Source organism: Buteo buteo, chromosome 21, assembly GCF_964188355.1.
Source record: "Buteo buteo chromosome 21, bButBut1.hap1.1, whole genome shotgun sequence".
NCBI lineage: Eukaryota > Metazoa > Chordata > Aves > Accipitriformes > Accipitridae > Buteo > Buteo buteo.
Window position 1 is genome coordinate 16,254,404 of NC_134191.1, and position 21,752 is coordinate 16,276,155.

The 21,752-nt window shown below is 49.7% G+C and overlaps 1 protein-coding gene across 3 annotated transcripts; it reads left to right on the top strand.

Annotated features, from left to right (window-relative positions):
• Positions 1 to 4,082: 4,082 nt before the first annotated feature.
• On the top strand, positions 4,083 to 17,987 carry WNT5A (Wnt family member 5A). Of its 3 annotated transcripts, none has more exons than XM_075052593.1 (5): positions 4,083 to 5,189; positions 8,717 to 8,850; positions 10,006 to 10,271; positions 15,198 to 15,490; positions 17,084 to 17,987. In XM_075052593.1, the coding sequence occupies exons 1-5, from the start codon at positions 5,184 to 5,186 to the stop codon at positions 17,540 to 17,542; spliced, it is 1,158 nt and encodes a 385-aa protein (XP_074908694.1). In that variant the 5' UTR covers positions 4,083 to 5,183; the 3' UTR covers positions 17,543 to 17,987. The 3 variants fall into 3 exon arrangements, with proteins under 3 accessions (XP_074908694.1, XP_074908698.1, XP_074908695.1); XM_075052597.1 differs by lacking the exon at positions 4,083 to 5,189 and adding an exon at positions 8,152 to 8,251; XM_075052594.1 differs by lacking the exon at positions 4,083 to 5,189 and adding an exon at positions 8,543 to 8,602.
• Positions 17,988 to 21,752: the final 3,765 nt, after the last annotated feature.

Here is a 21,752-nt window from a genome sequence, read left to right on the forward strand (position 1 = left end):
TCTTGCGAGAAGGCACTTTTTGACCGTCTTCCACCTGGCTGAGCTCACAGCAGTCGAGCCCCATGCTCAAACATATGTGGCACCTGGTTGGCATCCTGGTTCAACAGCTTTTAGAGTTCTCATTTTTGTAAAGAATTTTCTCATATCTTTATTTTCCTCCATGACCCAGCAGAATTCTGCAGTGGCAGCAAGGTTTAGTAGACCTCAGTAGGAGGGAATGAAAAGAATCCACCTGTGTTTTGCACATTAAAACTGAAAAGTGAGTCCACAACTGTCTTTCTCCAGCTAATAATGCAACTGCTGAGTGTTTTGAGGGGCCTATTTGTTATGCAGTTCATTACTAGTAATAACAAATTGGTATAGTTATCATCAATTCAAATATAGAATGGTGTATTTTTTTCTACAGGCTTTGCAGGTTTGTAGACTGCTGTATTTACCAGAATCTGTGATGCTTCGTTACCCTGTAAACTTTCCTCTGTTGCCTGCTGCCTCTTATTTGCATCTCACTGCATCTAAAGTATGTCTTCACCTGGTAAAGATGAATGCTAATCTAGACTATTTCTTCCTCTCTAGTGCTTATTGCTGCTCCCAAATATCCTGGCTTCTTTCGACATCATGAATTTGGGATTTGAGGGAGGAGAAAGGGACAGGGCAGGGGGACATGACGGACATCCATACTCTTTGTCTTCTAGTCTCTTAACTTGTCAAAGTTTCTTCAGCAGTTAGGCAAGATAGAAATATAAAATGATTATTTAAACAGAGAGTTTCCCAGCCTTTTTTGCCTCTAGTGGCTAAGGATATAGGAAAGTAACAATTATTGCAAGATTTGGCATAAAATCACCATCTTTGGCATTTCTTTTGTAGTTTAGCCATCTTTTGGATGCCAGGGTGGTCTGTAGAAGAAAGCAATAGCACATTTTAGGAAAGCAAACAGCCTTAGGAAAGTGCTTGTATGATGTCAAGGCAGTTACATCCAAGTCCCTTGGAGCTTGAAATAAAAAGTCATCCCTGGAATAGATGTCCTGGTGGGCAGAGGGCAGGTTACATGTTCAAAATAACATGACATATTTGCTCTGTCTGTTGGTCATTATGGTACTTTATATGGCCCTCACCTAAAAAAGCATATATGCAGGTACACAAGGCATAGAAATACCAAAGCAGCTGCAGATGGGCTATGCCATCATAAAGGTTCAGGGCAATACGCGTAATAGTCCCTATATTATATATATTCAAATGCCAGGATGAACTAAAAAGATAGGAAAATACCTTCTTCCCTTGAAAGTTCTGCTTCCCAAATGGGTTCTTCATGGTGGACAACTGTGCCTATTGGCCTCTGACTGCATATTTGCCATTGGCCAAGGTGTAAAGATATAAATCACACAGCGCTACACATTAAAGTGAACACATGCGTGCAGTATTTCGATGTGGCCACTCCTTTGTTAAAATGCATTACCCTGCAGGAAAATGGCAGAAACACATCTAAAAGACCAGAAATAATCTGTCTTCCAGAGCATTGCAGAGCTATAGCAGACCTTCATCTGTAAAATCTTGCAGTGTTGCTGTTTGGGGTTTGGCTTTTTGGACATTCAACAATATCTTTGCACTTCCTATTACATTACTCTGAGCATTTATTTTTTTTTTCTCCAGAAAACACTTCGACGTAGGCAGTAAAGCACACCGGATCAACTGTCCGGTTAACTTAAGAGCTCCATCACCAACAAACCTGAAAAACAAAAGCTTGGGCGGCACGGATGCCTGTAACAGTGTCAATACGTCTCCCTCCTGCCCTCTCTAGCTTCACCCAGCTGTTTTAAATAGCGAGGAGAAATTAAAATTCTTAAAGCCTTGCAGGATGTTTGGATTTCTGCCCTTTATTTCCACTTCTGTGCGCCATAGCTTGAAAATTTGCCCGTGATTTATAAATTCCCTGTTCAGTTTTCTTTTTAAAAGCAATGACTAGGAATCCCGGCAACGAAAATGATCTGGTGTTGGCTTCGCCTATTGCCAAGCCGCTGCTAACAGCCCTGCCTGCCTGTATCGATTGTCCCGGGCTAGGCGTTCTCCTGTGCCCGATGACATTATGCAATTACATGATGCTAAACATCATTCGGGAATACAAATGCGAGAGGTAAACAGCTCGGGGCTCTTTATTAGTTTATTTCAGGCGATCTTTCTTGTTTTACTGCACGGCTCCTCCCCTTTTTACAGTTTTCTGCTATTCTTTACTAATTCTAGTGATTTGAGAAATGACCTTTAACCCACGCAGTTTGCAGACTCCTAAAGGGGATAATTGAAATGCCACAGTAAACCAAAGGCAATAAAATATTATTTACTAGGCATAAAACTAAGGTTGGTCTTCCTAAAAGGAACGAACAACCCCTTTATTCCTGCGCCCCCCCGCCCCCCATCCCCGGCCCTGGTGCTGCACCTAATTTATAAATTCCTCACCAGCCGTCCCGAGGAATGAACCGCAGCCCGGGCTGGGAGGATGCCTGATGGAAAGCCTCCTCGGATACTAGGGAGCAAACAAATCCGCCGGCACCGATGCTGCGGCTTCGGGCCCCGTCGGGGCAGGCAGGTGCCTGCGGGGGCGCACACGCAGGGTCCCGGGGCTGACCGGCCCGCCCCCGGGGGCGAGCTCCGGCGCTGCCTCGACGCCTTCCCCCGCTCCGTTAGGCACCTTTTCCCCACCGTCCCGCTCCCCTCTCGGGCCGCCCCCTCCTCGGCGGCCCCTCCAGCGCGGGGAGGCGGCGGGCGCCGCCGGGCTCGGCGGGGAGCGGCGCCCCGGAACGTGGTGGTGGGAGGCGGGGGGGCTCGTAGGGTTAGGGGCCTGGAGGAGGGGAGCTCGCCTGGTGGGCGCTCGGGGCGAGAGCGTGGAGCCGTGGGGGATGCCGGAGGAGGGCTGCGCTTACCTGGCGGGCAGCGCCCCGGCGGGGCGGGCCGGCTGCCGGCCCCGGGGGGGGGGGGGGGGATGCGTCTGTAGCGGGGCTCGGGCCGGCCGCGATGTGGCTTTTCCCCCCGCGTTGGGCTCCTGAAGGGATTTTTATTTGCGCTGGAACGGCTTTGAAGGAGCGAAGGCGTTTGGTGAGCGCGGAGCTGCTCTCGCAGCCGGTTTGGCTTTCCCGGGGCCGCTTTGATACGCGCCCACTCCCCCCCGCGTCCCCCCCCCCGTCGCAGGCGAATACGGGGGAAATACTGCGGAGTTACGGGACGGCCGGGGGAACGCTCCCAGTTCCTGCACTTGGGTGCGTGCGAGATGCGAAAGGTGCAATAAAAACCCCCTTTGGCTGAGGGCTGCCGAGCGGCGAAAGCGCTCTGAAGTACAAAGGGTCCGCGGAGCCCTCCTCGCCTGGAGCTCTCATTGGGTCCCCCACGATTTAACCCAAACGGTTTTGTCAACAGCTTGCCAAATTTACAGCGGGGGAAAAAAAAAGACGCCGAGGAAGGAAGAACCCAAACCGTCGAGCCCGCTCCGGCCCCCAGCGCTTTGGCAAAGCGGCACACGCGGCCGCCTCCCGTGTCCCGGAGCATGCGAGAAACGAGACTTGTCAAATGAGCCACCCGGCAGGAATGCTGGGGCAGCCCCCCCGGCTCGGCCATGTGCGCCGCACATTGCACGCACATGTAGGCGAGGGGGAGCTCCGCGGGGCCGGCCCGACAGCTTAGTTTGTGCGTGTCCGTGTGTCCGTGTCCCCCCCCGGCCGGGGATAACGAGCCGGCGGTGCTGGTGGCACAGGGCGGGCCGCGTACCCCCCCCCCCCCCCCCGCACACACAACCTCCGGACGGGGTGGGCGCGGGGGGGGGGGGGGCACCGCTTTGCGGGAAGAGTTTGTGTTCATCGGGTTCTATGGCCGTCGGGAAGGAGCGGGGGACGCGGGGCGGGATGCGGGGCTCCCGGGGACGCTGAGCCCGGGCGCCCCCCGCCCGCCCCGAGGCTCCGCTCGCTGCCGTACAGCTTTAAAATCCAGCCCCGTCTGCAATAGGTCGGCTCCGGGCGCATGCGCTGCCGAGAAAGTTTTTCAGCTGCCGTTGGCTCTCCAACTTATTTTTTTTTTCCTCCCCCCCCCCCTTTTTTTTTTTTAAAACTGTTTTAAGCAGCGGGGTGAAGAGGAGCGAAGGAGAGACGCGGGGGGAGCCGGGCCGGCTGCAGCGGGCGGGGGGCAGAGCCCCGCGGAGGAAGGGTCGGCTGCGGCGCGACGCCGTCTGCTCCGGGTCGCTCTCCCGCGCGTAACTTACTCCCCGGCGCTGGGTGCCTTTGCCAGCGATGGATTGGGGGAACCGCAGCTCCTGAAGCCCCGGACTTCTCCCCTCCCCCTGCCCTTACTCGCCTTGCAGGATCAGTCGCCCCGTAAGACAGACACACGCGTGCACAAGCCCCCCCCCCCCTCCCCCTTCCCCGGTTGTGCAGAAACTTCTTTTTCTGTTGGGCTTTTTCTTCTCTGGGTTAAAATGGAGGGAGCCGGCCCCAGGATGGCTCTGCAGCCGCGGACGCCCGGCTCCGCACCGCCCAGCCTTTAAGCGAAAGTGAAGGGGGGCGGGCGGGGGGGGGGAGCCCTGCGACCCGCTCGGCTCCACTCGTCCCCCCTTGCCCGCTCCGCGCCGAGCCGCGGAGGGGGCGCGCCGGCGGCCCGAGCGCTGCCGGGGGCCGGGTGGGAGCGCGGGGAGCCCCGCGGCGGCACCACCTGGGCTGGTGGGACGGATCGTCGCCCGCGGCGCTTTCGCTGCCGCTTGTGAAGATTTTTATTTGCTTCCGCACAATCACGCCCACGGGCGCTGTGTGCGTGTGTTGGGTTGGCTTTTTTTTTTTTTTGGCTTTTTTTTTTTTTCCCCTGGCTTTTTTTTTTTTTGGCCTTTTTTTTTTTTTTTTGCCTCCTTCTTCTTCTGGTGGTGGAAAGCCCTAATTACTGCGATTGCTGATGGACCTTGGAAAGAAGGCTGCACTGGTGCCCCGCTCCGCAGTCGGACACGCTCAGCCTGCGCCGGACAGAGCGAGCGCTCGCCCGCCGCCCCCCGCCAGCTCCGCGGGCCCCCGCGCTCCCCCGGCAGCCGCCGCCGCCGCCGTCCGCTGCTTGGGAGGATACCGCCCGGCTCCCGCGATCCAGGATTTTACTTTCGCCTCGCCCTTTCCCCCTCCTGCTCTGCTTGGATTACTCGGCTGCTCTCGCTCGCTGATCCCGCGGCAATGGAGGTGAGTCCGCGCGGGGCGCGGGTCCCTCCGCCCCGCGGGGGGCTGCGGCCGCGGGCGCGCAGGGTGGGCAGCGCCTCGGCGGGGCGCGGCCCTGCGCGGGTGCGGGTCCCCGGCCGCGGGGCGGCCCTCTCCTCCGCGGGCTGCCGCCGGGCGCTCCCACCTCTCCGCTCGCACCCACCGCTTGGAAGAAGCTCCTTTATTTTTTTTATTTTTTTTTTTTTCCCTTTTTAAATCCCCCCCCCCCCCCCCCCCCCCCCCCGCCGGGAAGAGAGGCTGCCCGCCGCAGGGACACTTGCTGGGCTCGCTCTGCCCGCCGCGTCCCGGTGCATCGTTCTGGCAGAGGCTCCTACCGCGAGTTTAAAGACGTCTTTCCAAACTTCCCAAACTTTCCCGAGGAGGATCGCTATGGAGGAGCTCAACGTCGGCGCTAATGGTGGCCTGTACCTTTAAGGAGAGCTGGCTGGGGGCCAGCGGAGGACCCGGAGTCAGCCCCCCCCCCCCCCTTCCCCTCCTTTTTAATTTTATTCTAAGTTTCTGGAGATTATCACTCTGCATCTGCAGAGGGTCCCGCCTGGGTCAGAGCGGAGGAGCGCGGCTCCTCGGGGTCCCCTCGGCGCTGCGAGGACTCCATGTTGGCTGGGCTGTTGGCTTTTGGTTGTTTGTTTGTTTTTAATTGTCAATTGTATGCTAAATCGGTTGCGCTCGGAGGGTCACGGAGAGTTCAGTTGGGCCGAGAAACGCGGCTTTTTCCCCGGCCGGAGCCGGCGCGGAGGGAAGGACGGAGGTGCGCCTACAACCCACCCCCCCCGGGACCCCCCTCTCCGCCTCCGCGGTGGGAAAGAGCTGGGCTGGGGACCCAGCGGGTGCCTTTCTCCGCAAACCCACGACCCGGTCTCGCCCCTCCCAAACGGACCGAAAGCCGCAGCGGGGAGCAGGGGGCGGCCGGGGGGGGGGGGGGGGATCCCCGCGGAGCCGCTGCGCCTCCCGCGGAGGCCGCCGCGGTTTACAGCCCCCCGGAGCCGGGGCTCTGGCTGCCGCCTTCCCGCAGGTAGTGCTCCCAGAAAACCAGATGCCTTCGCAGGCTTTCCAGACACCCCGTGTAAAACAGGATCACAGGCGATCCCGCGGCTGCAGGATCTGTAAAAGCCTCCCTTTTCATCTCGGCAAAGAGCGCGGGCTCCGCATGGGGTGCATTAAATACCAAAAAACCAATCTCCGCGGCCCTACAAAGTTGAAAATGGTGCCTCACACTCCTGATGGCCAATGCTGCCATGCTGCCGGCGAGTCTTTCTTTTTTTTTTTTTTTTTTTTTTTTGTTGGCTTTTTTTTTTTTGGTGTGTTTTGTTTTTGATGGCAGCTTGTCAGCTGCTGCGTGCAGAAGGGACGGGCTGGAGGGGCTGGGCCCCCGCCCGCGCCCCCGGGCGCAGGTGCCTCCTCCCGCCTCGCCACGCAGCGCCGTGTCAGGCAGACGAGGAGGGCGATAACAGCGAGGATGAGGAGGAGGAGGAAGGAGGAGGAGGAGGAGCGGGAGGTGCCGTCGGAGGGGCAGCGGCCGCCCGTCCCCGGCGCCTCCCGGCGCTGCGGCGGCCGAGGCCGCCCCCTGTTGGGAGCGGGACGGCACAGCTCCCCGGGGGCCGCCCGCTCGGGGGCTCCGGGGCTCCGGCCCGGTGAAGCGCTGGCGACGGCCAGGCCCGGGGAGGGGGGGGGCACCCGGGCCCTTTGAACGGGGCAGAGGGGGCTTCGGCCCCGCCGCCGTCCGGGTCTCGCAGCCGGCTGCCGCGGCCACCGGCTCCCGCCGCGCCCGGCGGGTCCCGGTCGCCCGCCCCGCCGGGGCAGGTCGGTGTGCACCGGGCTGGGTGCACGGCGGTTGGGGTCCCGCTTGGGCACCGGCGTCTCCAGCTTCCTCAGGGCTCGGGCAGTTCCATGACACTTTATTATTATTATTATTGTTATTTTAAGCACTAGCAGATGAAAGAAAAAAAAACCCCAAACAAAACCCCAACACGTTGGTTTTTGAGTGTCGCAGCGAGCTCCTCGCACGCCTTGCTCCGCCTCGTCCCTTGCTTACCGTACCCCGGGCTTTCGCATCTTTCCCGGGACCGATCCCATCCAAAGCGGACGGGCTCTTTCTGCTGCGGGAGACCGGCCCCCATTCACCCACCCCCAGCAGTGAGGAACTAGGGGAGGGGGAGCTTCCCTCGGGCAGGAGGTATTTAACCCGCAGGAGGGGGCCAGGGCCGAGAGGCTTCTCCCCGGGGGCTGCAGCCCCGGCGCGGTGCTCAGCTCGGCGGGCAGAGGCGTGCGGGGCCCCCCCCGCAGCTTCCCCGCGTCTGTCCGGGCGGGTGTGGGGTCAGCCCGGCTTCCCGCCGCGGCGCTGCGATCGGTCCTCTCCTCCCGACCCTTCGCAAAACAGAAATCAATTAGAATTAAGAGCACCTTCAATTCAGCATTAAGAGCTTTTTGAGAATGAATAGGGAGCCCCCAAGTGTCGAAATGCCTTTTTTTTTTTTTTTTTTTTTCCTCCTTCCGAGGGGAGGGGAAATAAAAAACCGTGAATGGCTCTGGTTAGCGAGTTAAAGAGTCCCGTGTGAGGACGCAGACGGCGATCGCGGGACCTGTCGGGGGGGGAAGCGTTTGACTTCCAAGACGGCGGCCCGGTCGTTGCAGGGGCCGGGTCGGGACGCGGAGCTGCTCCTTGTCGCTCCTGGTACCTCCCCGGGCCGGTACCGACCCCGTCGGGGCCCGGGGGCTGCCGTCGGGGCTGTCACCGCGGCGCCAGCGCGGAGCTCGGCGATCGCGGAGAGCGGGCGGCCGCGCAGCACCGGAGGCTGCGGCGAGATGGTTTAGGGGGCGGCGGGGAAGGGCGAGGACCGGCCGCATCGTCCCCGAGTGGGAGCCGCCGGGCCCCGTGTCCCGCCCCCCCCCCCCCCCCCCCGACCCTCTCGTGGCACCGGCCTCCCCCCTCTTCCCGCTCGGGCTCGCTTTGCAAACCTGAAGCCGCCTTTAGCCCGCCGGGAGCGTTCCGCGTCCGCGATGCTGGCTCCGGAGCGGGGAGCGATGGGGTAATGCCCGGCCCGGGGGGGGGGGGGGCGCGGGGCGCCTGTAGGCCTGGGCCGGGTGGGGGGGACGGGGATAGGGTCGGTCCCCCGTGTCCGGAGCAGCGGCGCGGTCCCGTCCCGGTCCTGTCCCGTCCCGGTCCTGTCCCGTCCCTCCGCGGGTGGGGTGCGGGGAGCGGCGGGGCCGGGGCAGAGGGACAGGCGGGCGCGGGTCGGTGGTGCGGCCGCCCCGGGAAGGCGGTGTCCGCGGGGGGGGGGGGGGGTGTGGGGGTGCGTGGGTGGGTTTTGCCCGGTGGAGCGGGAGCCGCGACGTGCCTGCGTCTGGCACCAAAAAAGCCTCGGCGGGGAGAAGGGCAGGCGAGTCAGAGTCAAGTGGAAAGGGGGCCCGGATGCTTCCGTTGTTTAAACTTGAATGCTCGAAAATGGTCTGAGCAGCAATAAACAATCTGATCCTTTTTCTCCCCCCTCTAGAAATCCACCGCAGTTTTAATCCAAGGAGGTGCTTTGGGGACAGTTGGCAGTGCAATGGCTTCTCAGTACCTCGTAGTGGCTCTGGCCGTTTTCTCCTCTTTTACCCAGGTTGTAATAGAAGCCAGCTCTTGGTGGTAAGCATCTTGTATCGACTTGATTTTAAGAGGGGGTGTCAAGATTTGCTTGGTTAAATGTCTATTTACTTCTTGTGTGCTTTGTTTCTGAGGGAGTAGTACCGCATGAACGAGAGAGCAGGGGCGTAATGTTGTAGTTGTAATATGTTGTGTAGTAAAACGAACGGGTCTCTCGAGTAAGTGTAAATGTGCAACATCTCGTGTTGTAAAATTCAGGTTTTAGAATGCTGTACAGTAGATTCTCTATGGATTTGATCACCCTTAAATTACTAGAAATGCCTCTCTTTTAAAAGAGTCGTTTCAACTCCCTTAGATTAGGGTTTTTGCATATATAAGAAAGAATGCTGATTTACAAGTAAAAACTTTTATTAAAGTTTCAGTTTGAACTTTTCTGTAACTTCAATGCTTATACATGTATTTTGTTACAAAGAAGTACATTTAAATTTCTGCTTTAGCAAATTATCTGCTTCTGTATAGCGTACGCTGTTGGGACTTCTTGAAATAGGTGTTTCTCTGCTGTTTTAAGTGATCCTTTTCGGATTAGCAGCTGCTTTTAATTGAAATGTATCATGTGAAGAGCACTTTAAGAATTAAGAAAACAAAGTTGATTTTGTTTACAATGAATATACTTGCCTCTGTGTTTTTGTGTGTCATTCAGAAGAAGCTAGTAGTCTGTAGCAAGTTTCTAACTTCTGGCTTATTAAAGGTTTTCCTGTTTGTTTATGGTAAAACAGTTTGAAAAATCCAGACTGAAATCTAAAATGTGTGTTAAAATAAATCGGGATTTGGGGGAGCTCTTTTTGTTTTTGCTTTATTTATTTTCCTGGCCTTGCAGTTGTTTGGAGCTTCTGTTATTTTTACTACGTCCATTTAAGCTGGTAAAGGACTGCCTAGATGCAAGTCTTCCAAGTCTGCGTCTTACTTCAGTCCCTAATGTATGCTGATAACCACATGGAGATGGAAACTAGTAACTTCTGTGCTGTCTTTAAAACAAAAGTTTCATATTTAAGTGGGTTTTTTTCTCACCTGTTAGCAAAACCAGGAGTTGTATACTCATGTATAAGATACAGTTCTGTTTGGGATTTATAGACTTTTTTTTTTTTTGAGTCTTCTCTTTATTAATCCAAATCTTTCTCCAAATCTTTCTTTATGCAGGTCTTTAGGGATGAACCCTATGAACCCCATGAACCCTGTTCAGATGTCAGAGGTATATATAATAGGAGCCCAGCCACTATGTAGCCAGCTAGCAGGGCTTTCCCAAGGACAGAAGAAACTCTGCCAATTGTATCAGGACCATATGCAGTTCATTGGAGAGGGTGCGAAGACGGGCATTAAGGAGTGCCAATATCAGTTCAGACATAGAAGATGGAATTGCAGCACTGTGGACAACAACTCTGTTTTTGGCAGAGTCATGCAGATAGGTAGGAAGCAACATCTTTATGATTAAACTCTTGTCTAAGGATATGTATGGCACGTACTGTTCTGCACTTGAAACTCTTGCCAGATTCCTACTGAGTACTGTATACAATCAAGTGTTTTTAAAAGTTGGGAAAGGAGTTGAATTATTTTTAGCTGGAGGTGATTTCCCACCACTATCCAGCCATATGTCTTGGAAAACGAAGGAGGAATATGTATTTGCATATGGGAGTAGAGGAGAAAGGAAAATGTGGCCCTGGAATCTCCTTTTAGAAAACCTGAGACAAAATGAAGGCGATCTAAGAGAATTAAAACCAGCAGTGTCTTGTAAAATTAAAGATGTCCATGTCTAGTTCCAAAGTTAGTGGCTGCATAATAAATTGCTCTTGGTCTGGAGGTTAACTGAGAATTGCTGCTCTATTAGTGTTTGTAGGCAATTCCTTCTTGCTTATTTCCAGATATGGTAACTTTTTTTGAGGAAGGTAGATTTATGTTAAAAATAATGTAGCAGGGTAATTTTTATGAAATCAGTTCGGTCAGGACAAAATATGTGATTGTCCTTGTAACTCGCATTTAAGGTAATCTCATCACTGGTAATAGAGACAAATTCCTGTTTAACATCTTTTCACAATTTGCTGGGTGCTCAACCCTTTCCCTATCAGATCCTCCTTGAAATGTGCTTCTCCAGTGCTCACGTGCTGCCTGCCTTTCCTGTCGTTTAAGGACCTCATCGTATTTTAAAGTCCTTGGCAAAATTTTAACCAGTGCTGTGGAACGGGGTTCATGGTGAAACCTTCCTCTGACTTTCCCAAGCCCGGCTGCTGGTTCTGTGTAAGCAACTGAAAAATGCCTGCTTTTCTGGGTGACAGTTGTTATCTTTTATGTAGTGATCAGTACACTGACAGACTCAGCAGTGCTTTTTAGCTGGAGATAGAAAGTAAAGCTTTTATGTCAGTGTCTTCCTGTCCTGCTTTAAAAAAATGTTTTAAAATCAGACTCAAGCTAGGTTTTTCTGTAAATGGGCTAACTCCAGTTAAGGCTGAAGGAATACATCAATTCACATTTGGTCTCAATTTTTGTTAAAAGAAGTTTTTATTTGGAGATTGTCAGGCAACTAGAAAAAAAATCTATTGCTTGAAAGTACCTAATTGGAACAGCTGATTTTAGGTAAACAACCTTGCCTGGGCTTTTTGCAAGCGCAGTATTAACACCCCCATAGAGCTTGTTTTTTTACCCTACCCGAGCAAAAGTCTAAAAGCACATGGAACATGAAAGAAAACTTTTTCTGTACACCTTTCTGTTCTAATAATCTAACAAATGTCAGAAAAATAATCTGTTTAAAATTTAGGCCTTCATCCTTCAGCCCTTATTTATTATCCAAGCAAGTGAAAATTAGCTCAAGGGGACTATTGGTGTGAAGAAATGTACAGGATTGGACCCATGATTTGTGGTGTCTGTCTCCAGAACAGACGTTTCTGCCCTCCCCAAGTATGACAGATCTATTTAAAGGTGGTTTCTTTCAAGTTAAATAACTTTGCCGCACCCTTCTGCTGAATATGACTGTATTAGCTGATGTCTACACAGCAATTCATCATGTAATTAAGCCACTTATTCTAATTGCAGATGGAAGCAAGGTTAATAGCCATATTCAAGAGTTAAAGAACCTAAAGAGTCTATTCCCTGAGACCGAGAGAGGTGCTGTGGGTAACAGTTGTGTTATTTCACGCTGACCTTCGGCAATAGCCAGTTGCTGTTCCTCTGGGTGGAAGGCAAACCGGGGACTTTTAGAGCCTGATTCAATTTTCCTTCAGCCCGCCGTACCCTGGCTTGCTGGGGACTGTCAGGTACTCCTTACTCGCACCGACGGGAGAAGATGGTAGCCAGGAGCTGAGTGCACATAGTTTGGGAGGATTTTGTCATCTGAGCTAATGACGCGCTGGGCTGGCTGCGCGCAGGAGAGCGCCGAGGCACAGCACTGACTGACAGCCCGGTAATTACCCCACTGTATAAATGGACAGTCTTTCTTCCAGGATTTATCCTGCAAAGTTAGCTAAAGCTGTACAAATAAACCCAGCATTGGGTTTGGAAACTTGCTCTGTGGCTTACTGAACTGCAAAATTTGAGGGCTGTTGTTCCCTCTGCTCTCCTTCGCTGCTGGTTCCCAGGTCAGGCCATGGGCCGCGCTGCCTTCGCCGCCGTGCGCCATCTCCTGGCTTCGCGGCCGGCCCCGGGCTGGCTGCGCCTGCTTGGGCTTTGCAAACCGCCAAGAAGCGCTAACGTAAAATAAAAGAACTGGGTCCTCCCCCAACAGCTCGGTGTAGTTGGGGTCCGGTTTATTCATGCCTGCTGCCTGACGTTGAATGCTTTTAAAATACAAGACAAAGAACATTTTGTATCTTATGTTCAGGTATAAAAAAGTTGTTCTGCTTTTGCAGACTTATTCGTATCAAGTGTAAAGCTCAGCTCCTTGCTCTGTGGGTGGCTTCCTACAGTGTGTGTATATTGAACAGTTCCATTTCTATGGTTTTTATATATGGGAGAGAGGGGACTCAAATGTGTTTGGAATGTGTGTTTCCTTGCCATGGCTACAATAGAGAGAAATGCTGGACTGTGGGAAAAGACAGATATGTTTGACAGTGAAGGAAAGCACAGTTGTGCCTGAAGACTTAAAAAAAAGCAAAAAAAAAAAAAGCAGAGTAACTCATCCATGTGGAACCATCACTCTTAATGTGTTCCTGGGGTCGATGATTTGAGGCAGTGTTGGCTTGCAACCTGCGGGGGCTTGAAATCTACTTCAGGAGCTGATGCTGTTTTATAATTTGCCTAAACGTTCAAGCAGGGAACTTGGGGGGCAGCTTGCCTTTCTGTACCTCAGCCTTTCCTTCTCCTTCCCACTAAGAGCAAGTTCCTTAAAAATATCCTCCAGGATAATAATGAGAACTAGTCAAAAAAAGTCAGCTTTATGAGTTTAAATCCTGCAATAAACGGCATAGTTAACCATGTGAAAGCGTGAGCTAACTAAACATGAAAAAGAATAAAATGGAACGGAAGAGGCGAGTCCTGTGGTCCGAAGCAGACCACGTTTCTTTCCTCTCAATCTAGTGGAAATTTTGCTTAAGGAATTAATCCAAAAATGTGTGTTACAGAACAAACGGGAACATTAAAATCTGTATGAGGTTCCCCCTGCTATAGTTTGCAGTAAATGCAAGGCATAAGTCACCACATAAAGCCAAATCTTTTTTAACTGAAAAGGCTACTCCTGTAACCCTTTATACCCATAATTCATGTAAATTCTTCCATAAGCAGGTGTCTGTGAGAATAGACTGTTGTAAGTAAGGGAGAAAAGCGCTTCTCATCTTCCTTAAATCTGACCTTTCCCAACCTAAGACTTCTGATTTTTCCCATTTAAAACCAGCATCTATTACTAAAATTAATCCAGTGGATGACAGCTGTTATATTAACAAAGCTGCTCTGAGCACGGTGTCATCTTGTTGTTAAATATGGACCAGACTGCAAATTATTTATGTTCCAGAAGCGCTTGAAAGCGCCTATTAGGTTTGACCTGTTATGGTACGTCTTGTACAAAGAGTTTCTGCCTCAAAATGTTGCTGCCTAAGTACCTACGACATGTCCAAAACACAACCTCCTAAAGCCCTAACTTTGCAAAGGCCCATGCTGTTCCCTAAGAAAAATCTTGTAAACCAAGATTAAAAAGTAGCTTGATCTATTGATTGGACTAAAGATTAGGAATGAAACTTCACTCATATAAATAGAAAAAAAAATATTTAGTCTATTCTCAGTCATTTTGGGAATCTTTCTTGGAAAAGACCCAGTGGGATGCTGTCTCTTAACAAACTTCTTAACAAATGAAAAACAAACTTCAAGTGGGGTCTCTGGTGCAAGGTTTATGTTTTTCTTTGCTTGCTTGTTTGTTTGTTTGTTTGTTTGAAAGCTTTTCTAGTTGTAGTCAGAACTTATGGCACCCTTAGAAAAGTGGTATGGGAAGTCAGGCTCTAAATAGAGGTGGGATTAGATACTGTCAAGAGCATGGTACGTGGCCATATCTTGCATTGTGGGTAAGTTTCTCTTCCGAAAGTTTGAAACTCGAGGTTTTCAATTTCCATTTAAGGGCCCCAGATGCGGGAGAAAACCTTCAAGGCCGCCTTGTGCCAAGGGTTTCTTCTTCCCTGTAATTTGTAAAGATGATTGTCCACGGACTCACTTGCCTTACTCACATGAGCTGGAGTGGTGGATACTAAACAGCACAGGTTGTTGTTAGTTTGAAATAGCCTCCTACAGAAGTGCCCGGCTTACGCGTAGAGTGAAAAGTTGCGTGTTATTCTGCTGCGCATTTCTTTTGATACCAGGAGGCTTTGTAAAACGCTATAACTTTAAATAAATTGGAACAAGTGGGTGAAGTGCATAAATCATGTTTGAGAAGTAGTAATTTAAGAACCAGACTTTTAAAAGTTGTATTTAACGTCTCCTTTTTCTGAAAGACGGGGATTCTGTTTCCCTTTCCGCCCCTCACACGCAGGCACGCTTGCTTCGGCCCCGCTGGCATCACGGCTCCGGCCCCGATTCACCTCCTCCCCGCTCCCTCGTCCAACTTTCCCCAATACGAACGAGAGGCGACTCCCGCTCTTCGCAAACACCTCGTGCGCTCTAATGGATTGGTTTCGCTTGGGTTTTTCAGAACGCAGACGTTTTGAGGAGCGTGGTTCAGGGTTACGCAACCTTTGAGTAGGCGAATGACTTTTGGTGGCTCCTGGAGAGCCTTCGCCCTCCCGGCTCGCGGGCGGGCAGGGAGCGGTGCAGGCGGGCTCTCCCCTAACACCGCTTCTCTTTCCGTCCCCTAACACCGCTTCTCTTTCCGTCCCCTAACACCGCTTCTCTTTCCGTCCCCTAACACCGCTTCTCTTTCCGCGCAGGCAGCCGGGAGACGGCGTTCACTTACGCCGTGAGCGCGGCCGGGGTGGTCAACGCCATGAGCCGTGCCTGCCGGGAGGGTGAGCTGTCCTCGTGCGGCTGCAGCCGAGCGGCACGGCCCAAGGACTTGCCCCGGGACTGGCTTTGGGGCGGCTGCGGGGATAACATCGAATACGGCTACCGCTTCGCCAAGGAGTTCGTCGATGCCCGGGAGCGCGAGAGAGTTTACCAGAGAGGCTCCTACGAGAGCGCCCGCATCATGATGAACCTGCACAACAACGAGGCCGGGAGAAGAGTAAGTGGCTGTGAAAGAGCACGTCCCTCTGCCGCCGTCTGCGTCCCTCCTTTTGGGGAAAGACGTGCCTCGGCGGGGCACGGAGCCGCGCTGGGCGGTGACCAGCCCCCAAGGCTTGGCTCCATTTCCATGCGCGAAACACGGAAACAGCAAATAGAGGGTGTAGCTGGGTGGGGAGAATATGAATTTGTGTTGCTCCTGGTTGTCCAACAGCCCTATTGCCTTCGCCGCGGGGGAAGATTGGGAGCGAAGTGTGTTGTGTTTCCATCCATATTGTTTGATTCAAAGTGCCCTGCTCGCTGTGGATTCTCTGTAGAGCAGAATTTTACTAGTTTGTATTTCCAACCAGGACAGTGTGCGTTGCAGGGAAGAGGGACGCGCTGTGCTTCCCAGGCTGGAATCGTGCCGCAGGATCGTTCTGACTTTTTTCTTTCCCTGCTTTAAGAGGATGTGAAAAGCTCCTCCATATTATTAGAAAACATGGTCTTCTGTGGTTAAACATGTCTTTATGGTTTCTTTAATCTTGAAAATGCCTTAAATGAATGGGTGTAAACTTTTCTTTTTTTTAATAGTCTGAATATGAAGAGCCAAAATCATTATTTTCCTAGAGCTTGAAGTGCCAGGAATAGTCGGCTGGAGACTTTACACTTGTGTTCTAAGGTGAAGAAGGATGAAAGATAATTGAAAATTAATAGTATTTAAATGTGAGAGGAGGGTGTCTGAAAGCAATGGACAGGCCAATTTACTATTAGCAAGAAGAAAAATGACACTTTCACAGTTGCTCACGGAGACTCGAGCAGTTTTTTCCTTCCTCAGCCTCATCTTTGCAGTGCCATTTGGCAGCGTTAAGACTCTCTGTAACTGCTGGGTGGAAGTTGTCTACAGTATCATCTAATGTGTCAGACCCCAGGATTTTTGGGGCAGTGTCAACACTGACTCTTATTTCTATTTGTACAGGGCAAATGACTGATATTTCCCTGCCAAAGCTTTGTAAAGAGGATATTGCTATGTAGCTCTGTCTCCCACCCATAGGTGTTTGGGGGTTTCTTCTTGGATGAAGTCTCTCTTGCAGAGCAGTATTTGGGGTAGGAGGAGGAAGCCGAGCCAAGAGTAGACAATCAGCTGCAGCTGAGCCAGGAGCGAGAGGAGTCTTAACTCTTTCCCTAATTGCAGCTTCAAGCAGAGATCAATAGAGAGAGTAACTCCGATAGAAAATAAAGGGATGTTTTACATTTCTCAATGAAACAGCAAAATCCTTTGCTGGCGTGAGAGCAAATTCCTCAAATTTGACTGCAGCCTGACTGATGCTGCCGTCTGGGCTGTGTGCGCGCTGTTGCGGCTGTCTCTGCGGTGGGGAGGTGCTGGCGAGAGCGCTCCCCTCCTCCTGCCGGCTAACGGGGTGCTGGGGGTGCGCGCTGGGCTCGCTCGCTCTTCCTTCGCGGCGCGTTGCAGGAGGGAAGGGGACGCTGAGGCGAATCTTGCGGAGGGGCGAGTGGGGATGTGCCAGAGGGCAGGAAACGAGGGGAGGAAAGGCTTCCGCAGCCCTGCTAATCTTTCGTCATCCTTTTTGCTTTCTCTCCCCGGCTCCTCCAGACTGTGTACAACCTGGCCGACGTGGCCTGCAAGTGCCACGGTGTCTCTGGTTCCTGTAGCCTGAAGACCTGTTGGCTGCAGCTTGCCGATTTCCGCAAGGTAGGCGATGCCCTGAAGGAGAAATACGATAGCGCTGCCGCCATGAAACTCAACAGCCGGGGCAAGCTGGTGCAAGTCAACAGCCGCTTCAACGCGCCCACCATCCACGACCTGGTCTACATCGATCCCAGCCCCGACTACTGCGTGCGCAACGAGAGCACCGGGTCCCTGGGCACCCAGGGCCGCCTTTGCAATAAGACCTCGGAGGGCATGGACGGCTGCGAACTCATGTGCTGCGGCCGGGGGTACGACCAGTTCAAGACGGTGCAGCGAGAGCGCTGCCACTGCAAGTTCCACTGGTGCTGCTACGTGAAATGCAAGTTGTGCACAGAGATCGTGGACCAATTTGTGTGCAAATAGGGGACGGACAAGGTGGGAGGAACTGCAGCCGCCTGCCAGCAAGGGGTGCAGGCCCCTCTCCCTTTCCACAGGACTATCTCCACTTTATTTATAGAGTCCAATGAGTTGTCGTCTTCTTTTAAAAAAAAAAAAAAAAAAAAAAAAAAAAAGGCGGGGGGAAGGAGGAAAAAAAAAAAAAAGAAAGAAAAATATAAAGGTTGCAAAGAGAAGTGCCTGGAAACCCTCTCTGCGTCCATCCCAGAACTGTGTGTGGCTTATATTTTTGGCAATAATGGGGAAGAACCTGAGAATATTTATTTTACAAAGTAAAAAGAAAAAAATTGACTTTTCTTAAAAACAATAGAGTAGTTTGAGGGGAAAAATCCAACATATCCTAATTTAGTCCCATGGGACGTAATACATGTGCAGTAGGCAGAGCAACCATGTAATGTGCTTGGGATGTTAGAACAATCTTTATGGGTGTGAGGAACACACAGACCTGTCCACGACTTTTAGTTTCAGACACTAGAAGTTATCAGAATAGGCTATGTAGAGCTGTTTGGTACATTTAGGGCTCTGTAAATACGGGGTATATTCATCGCCAAGTGTGGTGTCAGTTGCGTATCTGAATGTGCCCGCTTCAGTACACCATGTCATCGGAGGGTAAAGAGCAAAGGATCATAAAGGCTTCAACTGCGCTAGTCCTGAGTCACCGTGTCTGGTTCCAGAACCTCACAAGACCAAAAAAAACCAAAAGAAAAAAATCTGCCTTGACGAATAGTAAAGATACTGTCCAAGGCAGAATTTGGCCTGATTAGCTAATTGTGATGTTCGAGTGTCTCATCTTACAGAGCAGTACTTCACTACTACTGCGCGTGGAGAGCAGCCGAGGTGCAGACTGCGTGGAGCACTGTAGCCGGGCGGAGGGGAGCTGCAATGCTTGCAAACAGTTTTGGTCTCCCAGCCTGGAAAGCCCGTAGAAAATAGAATTCCCCAAATTTGAAAATGCCTTAAAAATGGTGTAATAGCTGGCTGTCTTTCAAAACACAGCTTGACAAATAACTCCTCTAATTTTATGTGAGAAAATAAATCATTAGATATCCACTCTTGGAATGATTGATTTTTATTTTTTTCGCAGATTTTGGGAATGCTTTCACTCAAGGAGACAATGGTTTCATATTTTAATAACATTAACTGACTATTATAGTTCAATGAAATGTTGCAGCAATACCAAATTTATCATCCTATGTCTTTAATACACATGCTTTAGATAATATATTGCAGATATACACTACAACTGTTCAGACTATACTTGAGCAGTTACATATATATGGGAGAACTGTGGTCTGCTGGTGTCTGGTATTTCAAAGCTTTTTGTACATATATATTTTAATGATTTAAGAAATAATAAAACATCTAAATTACAGGGGCAGTTCATCCCCCTTTTTCTTTTTCAGATCTCTTCAGGTTTTTAGATTGATTCTAACGTTTTGGTGGGGTTTTTTTGTTTTTGTTTTTTTTTTTTTTTGGTTATTTTTTTTAAAAGCTTTTATCATTCAAAAGTTTTAAGGATAATCACAAAGAAGTAAGCCTCTTCCCAGCTTTAGGACTTTCTTGGGCAGTTGGTAGAGGCAGCACCCTGCACTTGAATTGATACCGGTCTGGAGATCACTTCTATTCCACTCTCATGTTAAGGGCATTATTGATTATTGCTAAAGGAGACACCTTCCAACTCTAAAATGTGCTGCATTTGGCCCTTGCTTTTCAGTTTTTGAAATGGAAATTGTTATTTGTTGAACAACATGCGTTCCCCCCCAGTGCTGTGTAGTTACACAGGATTTCATCATTGGTTCAGATGCCTCTTTCCAACTCAGTCCCATCCAACAAGTTAAAGAAAATGGTTTTGCAAATACCAAGTGAGGAAAATCTTTCACTTTAGCCTAGTTGTACTAAAGCCTTAACTTTTCACGAGCCTTTAAGCTGTATCACTAAGTTCATCTTGATCATTTATCAGCTTCTTAAATGGCGCTTTATTGCTCTTAATTTATTGTACAAGGACATATTTACCCCTCATCTTCAGATGTTTGCAAAGAATATCTTTAAGATAAATAAATAAAGCACTAATTCATTGAATATGTCACTTTGGTTTTTATTGTACAAAAACCATGATCATTTTTTTTTTTCATTTGCTGAATCACCTCATGTTCCTTTTTAGTGACTTTTGTCTGAGCAGAACTGAATCTCATGATCCTAGCTATTAAAACACTATTTAATGTAAAATATTTTACTTGTCATTCAGATATGTAAATCTCCTATGTCCTTTCCTCTGTTCTGTACATTTAATGTACATATTTCTGTCTTGCGTGATTTGTATATTTCTCTGGTTTAAAAAAAAAAGAAAGGATTATGCCATAATGGAAGATAGACTATAAAAATAAAACTTTGGTTGTATATTGGGAAGTGGTTTTAATTATCTTTCAGGGGAGGGTTTGTTAAAACAATGAACAGAGTTGATCTTTAAATTTACTACGTGGTAAAACAGGGAAGCGATTGTTCGCCAAACGTACAAAGTACATCTTGAAGTTTTATTTCTATATTAAGAAGGCATACAGATGTAACTACTTCTTAAATAGAAGGCGGAAAAAACCCCTAAAACCAGTCCCAAATCCCTGTGACTCTGAACTGGAAAGCATTTTAGAGATGGGTAAGTATTTAATTGGCAACGGATAGGGACCTGGGGTAATGTTATTTGTTTGCGTATGGCTTCCAGGGCTGCTTGTAGTGATCCTGGGACAGTGGGGCCCAATCCTGTGAACAGCTTCCTCCGGTAATCCCAGTGATGGCAGCAGGATCCTCGTGTGAGCAAAGGTTTCCAACGCGAAAAGTTTTCGGGACTGGATTTGTGCGGTTGGGGTTGCGTGTGCGGTTGCTGGGGGGGTGGTTCTGCCCCCCATCAGTCTGACTGCACTTGAGCTGCAAGGTGAAAGCTCACCAGTTTTCCCTTAGACTTCTTGCCCAGAAATTGAGCATGTATGGAGGGTAGAATCCTTGAAAAATCCTTTAAAAAAAAAAAAAAAAGGCAAAGCACAATGAAGTATTAGTAGTAAGGAAGTGAAGCAGAAAATGAAAATTAATGTAAAAACCAAGCCTTCTGTTTTGAGACTGGCTTTTCTTTGAACTGATTTCCTGAGTAAGTACTAATTTTTTTCTGCTATAGGGAGCTTGATGAATTAGTGGCCTTTCTCTACCTCTCTGCTGCTTCTTTTCTTCTTTTTTTTTTTTTTTTTTTTTTTGCTCAAGGATAACCTTCTAACATATCGAAACTCCTTCTGGCTGCCAAGAATGTATTATCCCACAAACCAGTAGACCAACATCGTGTGTTTAAAATAGCGATTCTGGGCAAATGCAACGTTCTGTGGTCCTATTACTGACATCTGGTTCAGTTTTCCTTCACTTGTATATTGACCAGTATTCTTTATTGCAAAAACACAGCCCCTATTTAGGAAAGTCAGCATTTTTTTGGACTGGATTGTATTCAAGCTCTTCCCAATAACAGAAAAGTTACCAAAAAATTTCTTTATTGGCAGCAGTAAATATCTGTATTCAAAATAGTCATTATGGGCTCAGATACAAGAGAATTGTTTTTAATTTGCAGCAAAGTTTATCTGTTTAATTTTCTTAAAAATGCTGTTATCCCTTGGTTCAGAATCTTGTATTTTGAGTAATCTCTTCAAATCTTTGTGTTTGGTTATGGCTTTGCCAATAGCAATTTTCACCCTGTTTTTGCAAAACATTGAAGCCCCAGGTGTTAGCAGGAAGCATACGAGGAACAGGCAAGAAACTTGAAGAAGTGAATGGCAGCTTGGAGTCAGGCACTGCATGCAGAAAGCAAGCTAAAATCTGTCCTTTCTGAAGGATGTGTTTGATAGAACCATCTTACGAAGATGATGATACAAAACTAGAAATTTCTACTGAAGCTGACAGAAAGACTGCTTTCCTTTGGGTAAGGAATCTTGAGCAATGATATCTAAACTGTTAGGATATTAATTGTAAAAGGGTGGTTTTGCTGAATCAGTAAAGACATCTAGTGTTTTCTTCTGGACTATGTGCTAGAGGAAACTATGAAAACAAAGGGGAAAAATAAAGCTCTTAAAAAACAGATAAATATATTCATGTATGGTTTACGTACATACTTGCTGGCTGTGGTAGTCTTAAAATTGCTTATCTATTA

Bases quoted from the DNA above. Each gene is read 5' to 3' on its own strand.
- WNT5A (XM_075052593.1), top strand. The intron at 8,851-10,005 runs GTAAGCATCTTG...TTCTTTATGCAG, and splicing joins ATAGAAGCCAGCTCTTGGTG to GTCTTTAGGGATGAACCCTA. The intron at 15,491-17,083 runs GTAAGTGGCTGT...CGGCTCCTCCAG, and splicing joins ACAACGAGGCCGGGAGAAGA to ACTGTGTACAACCTGGCCGA.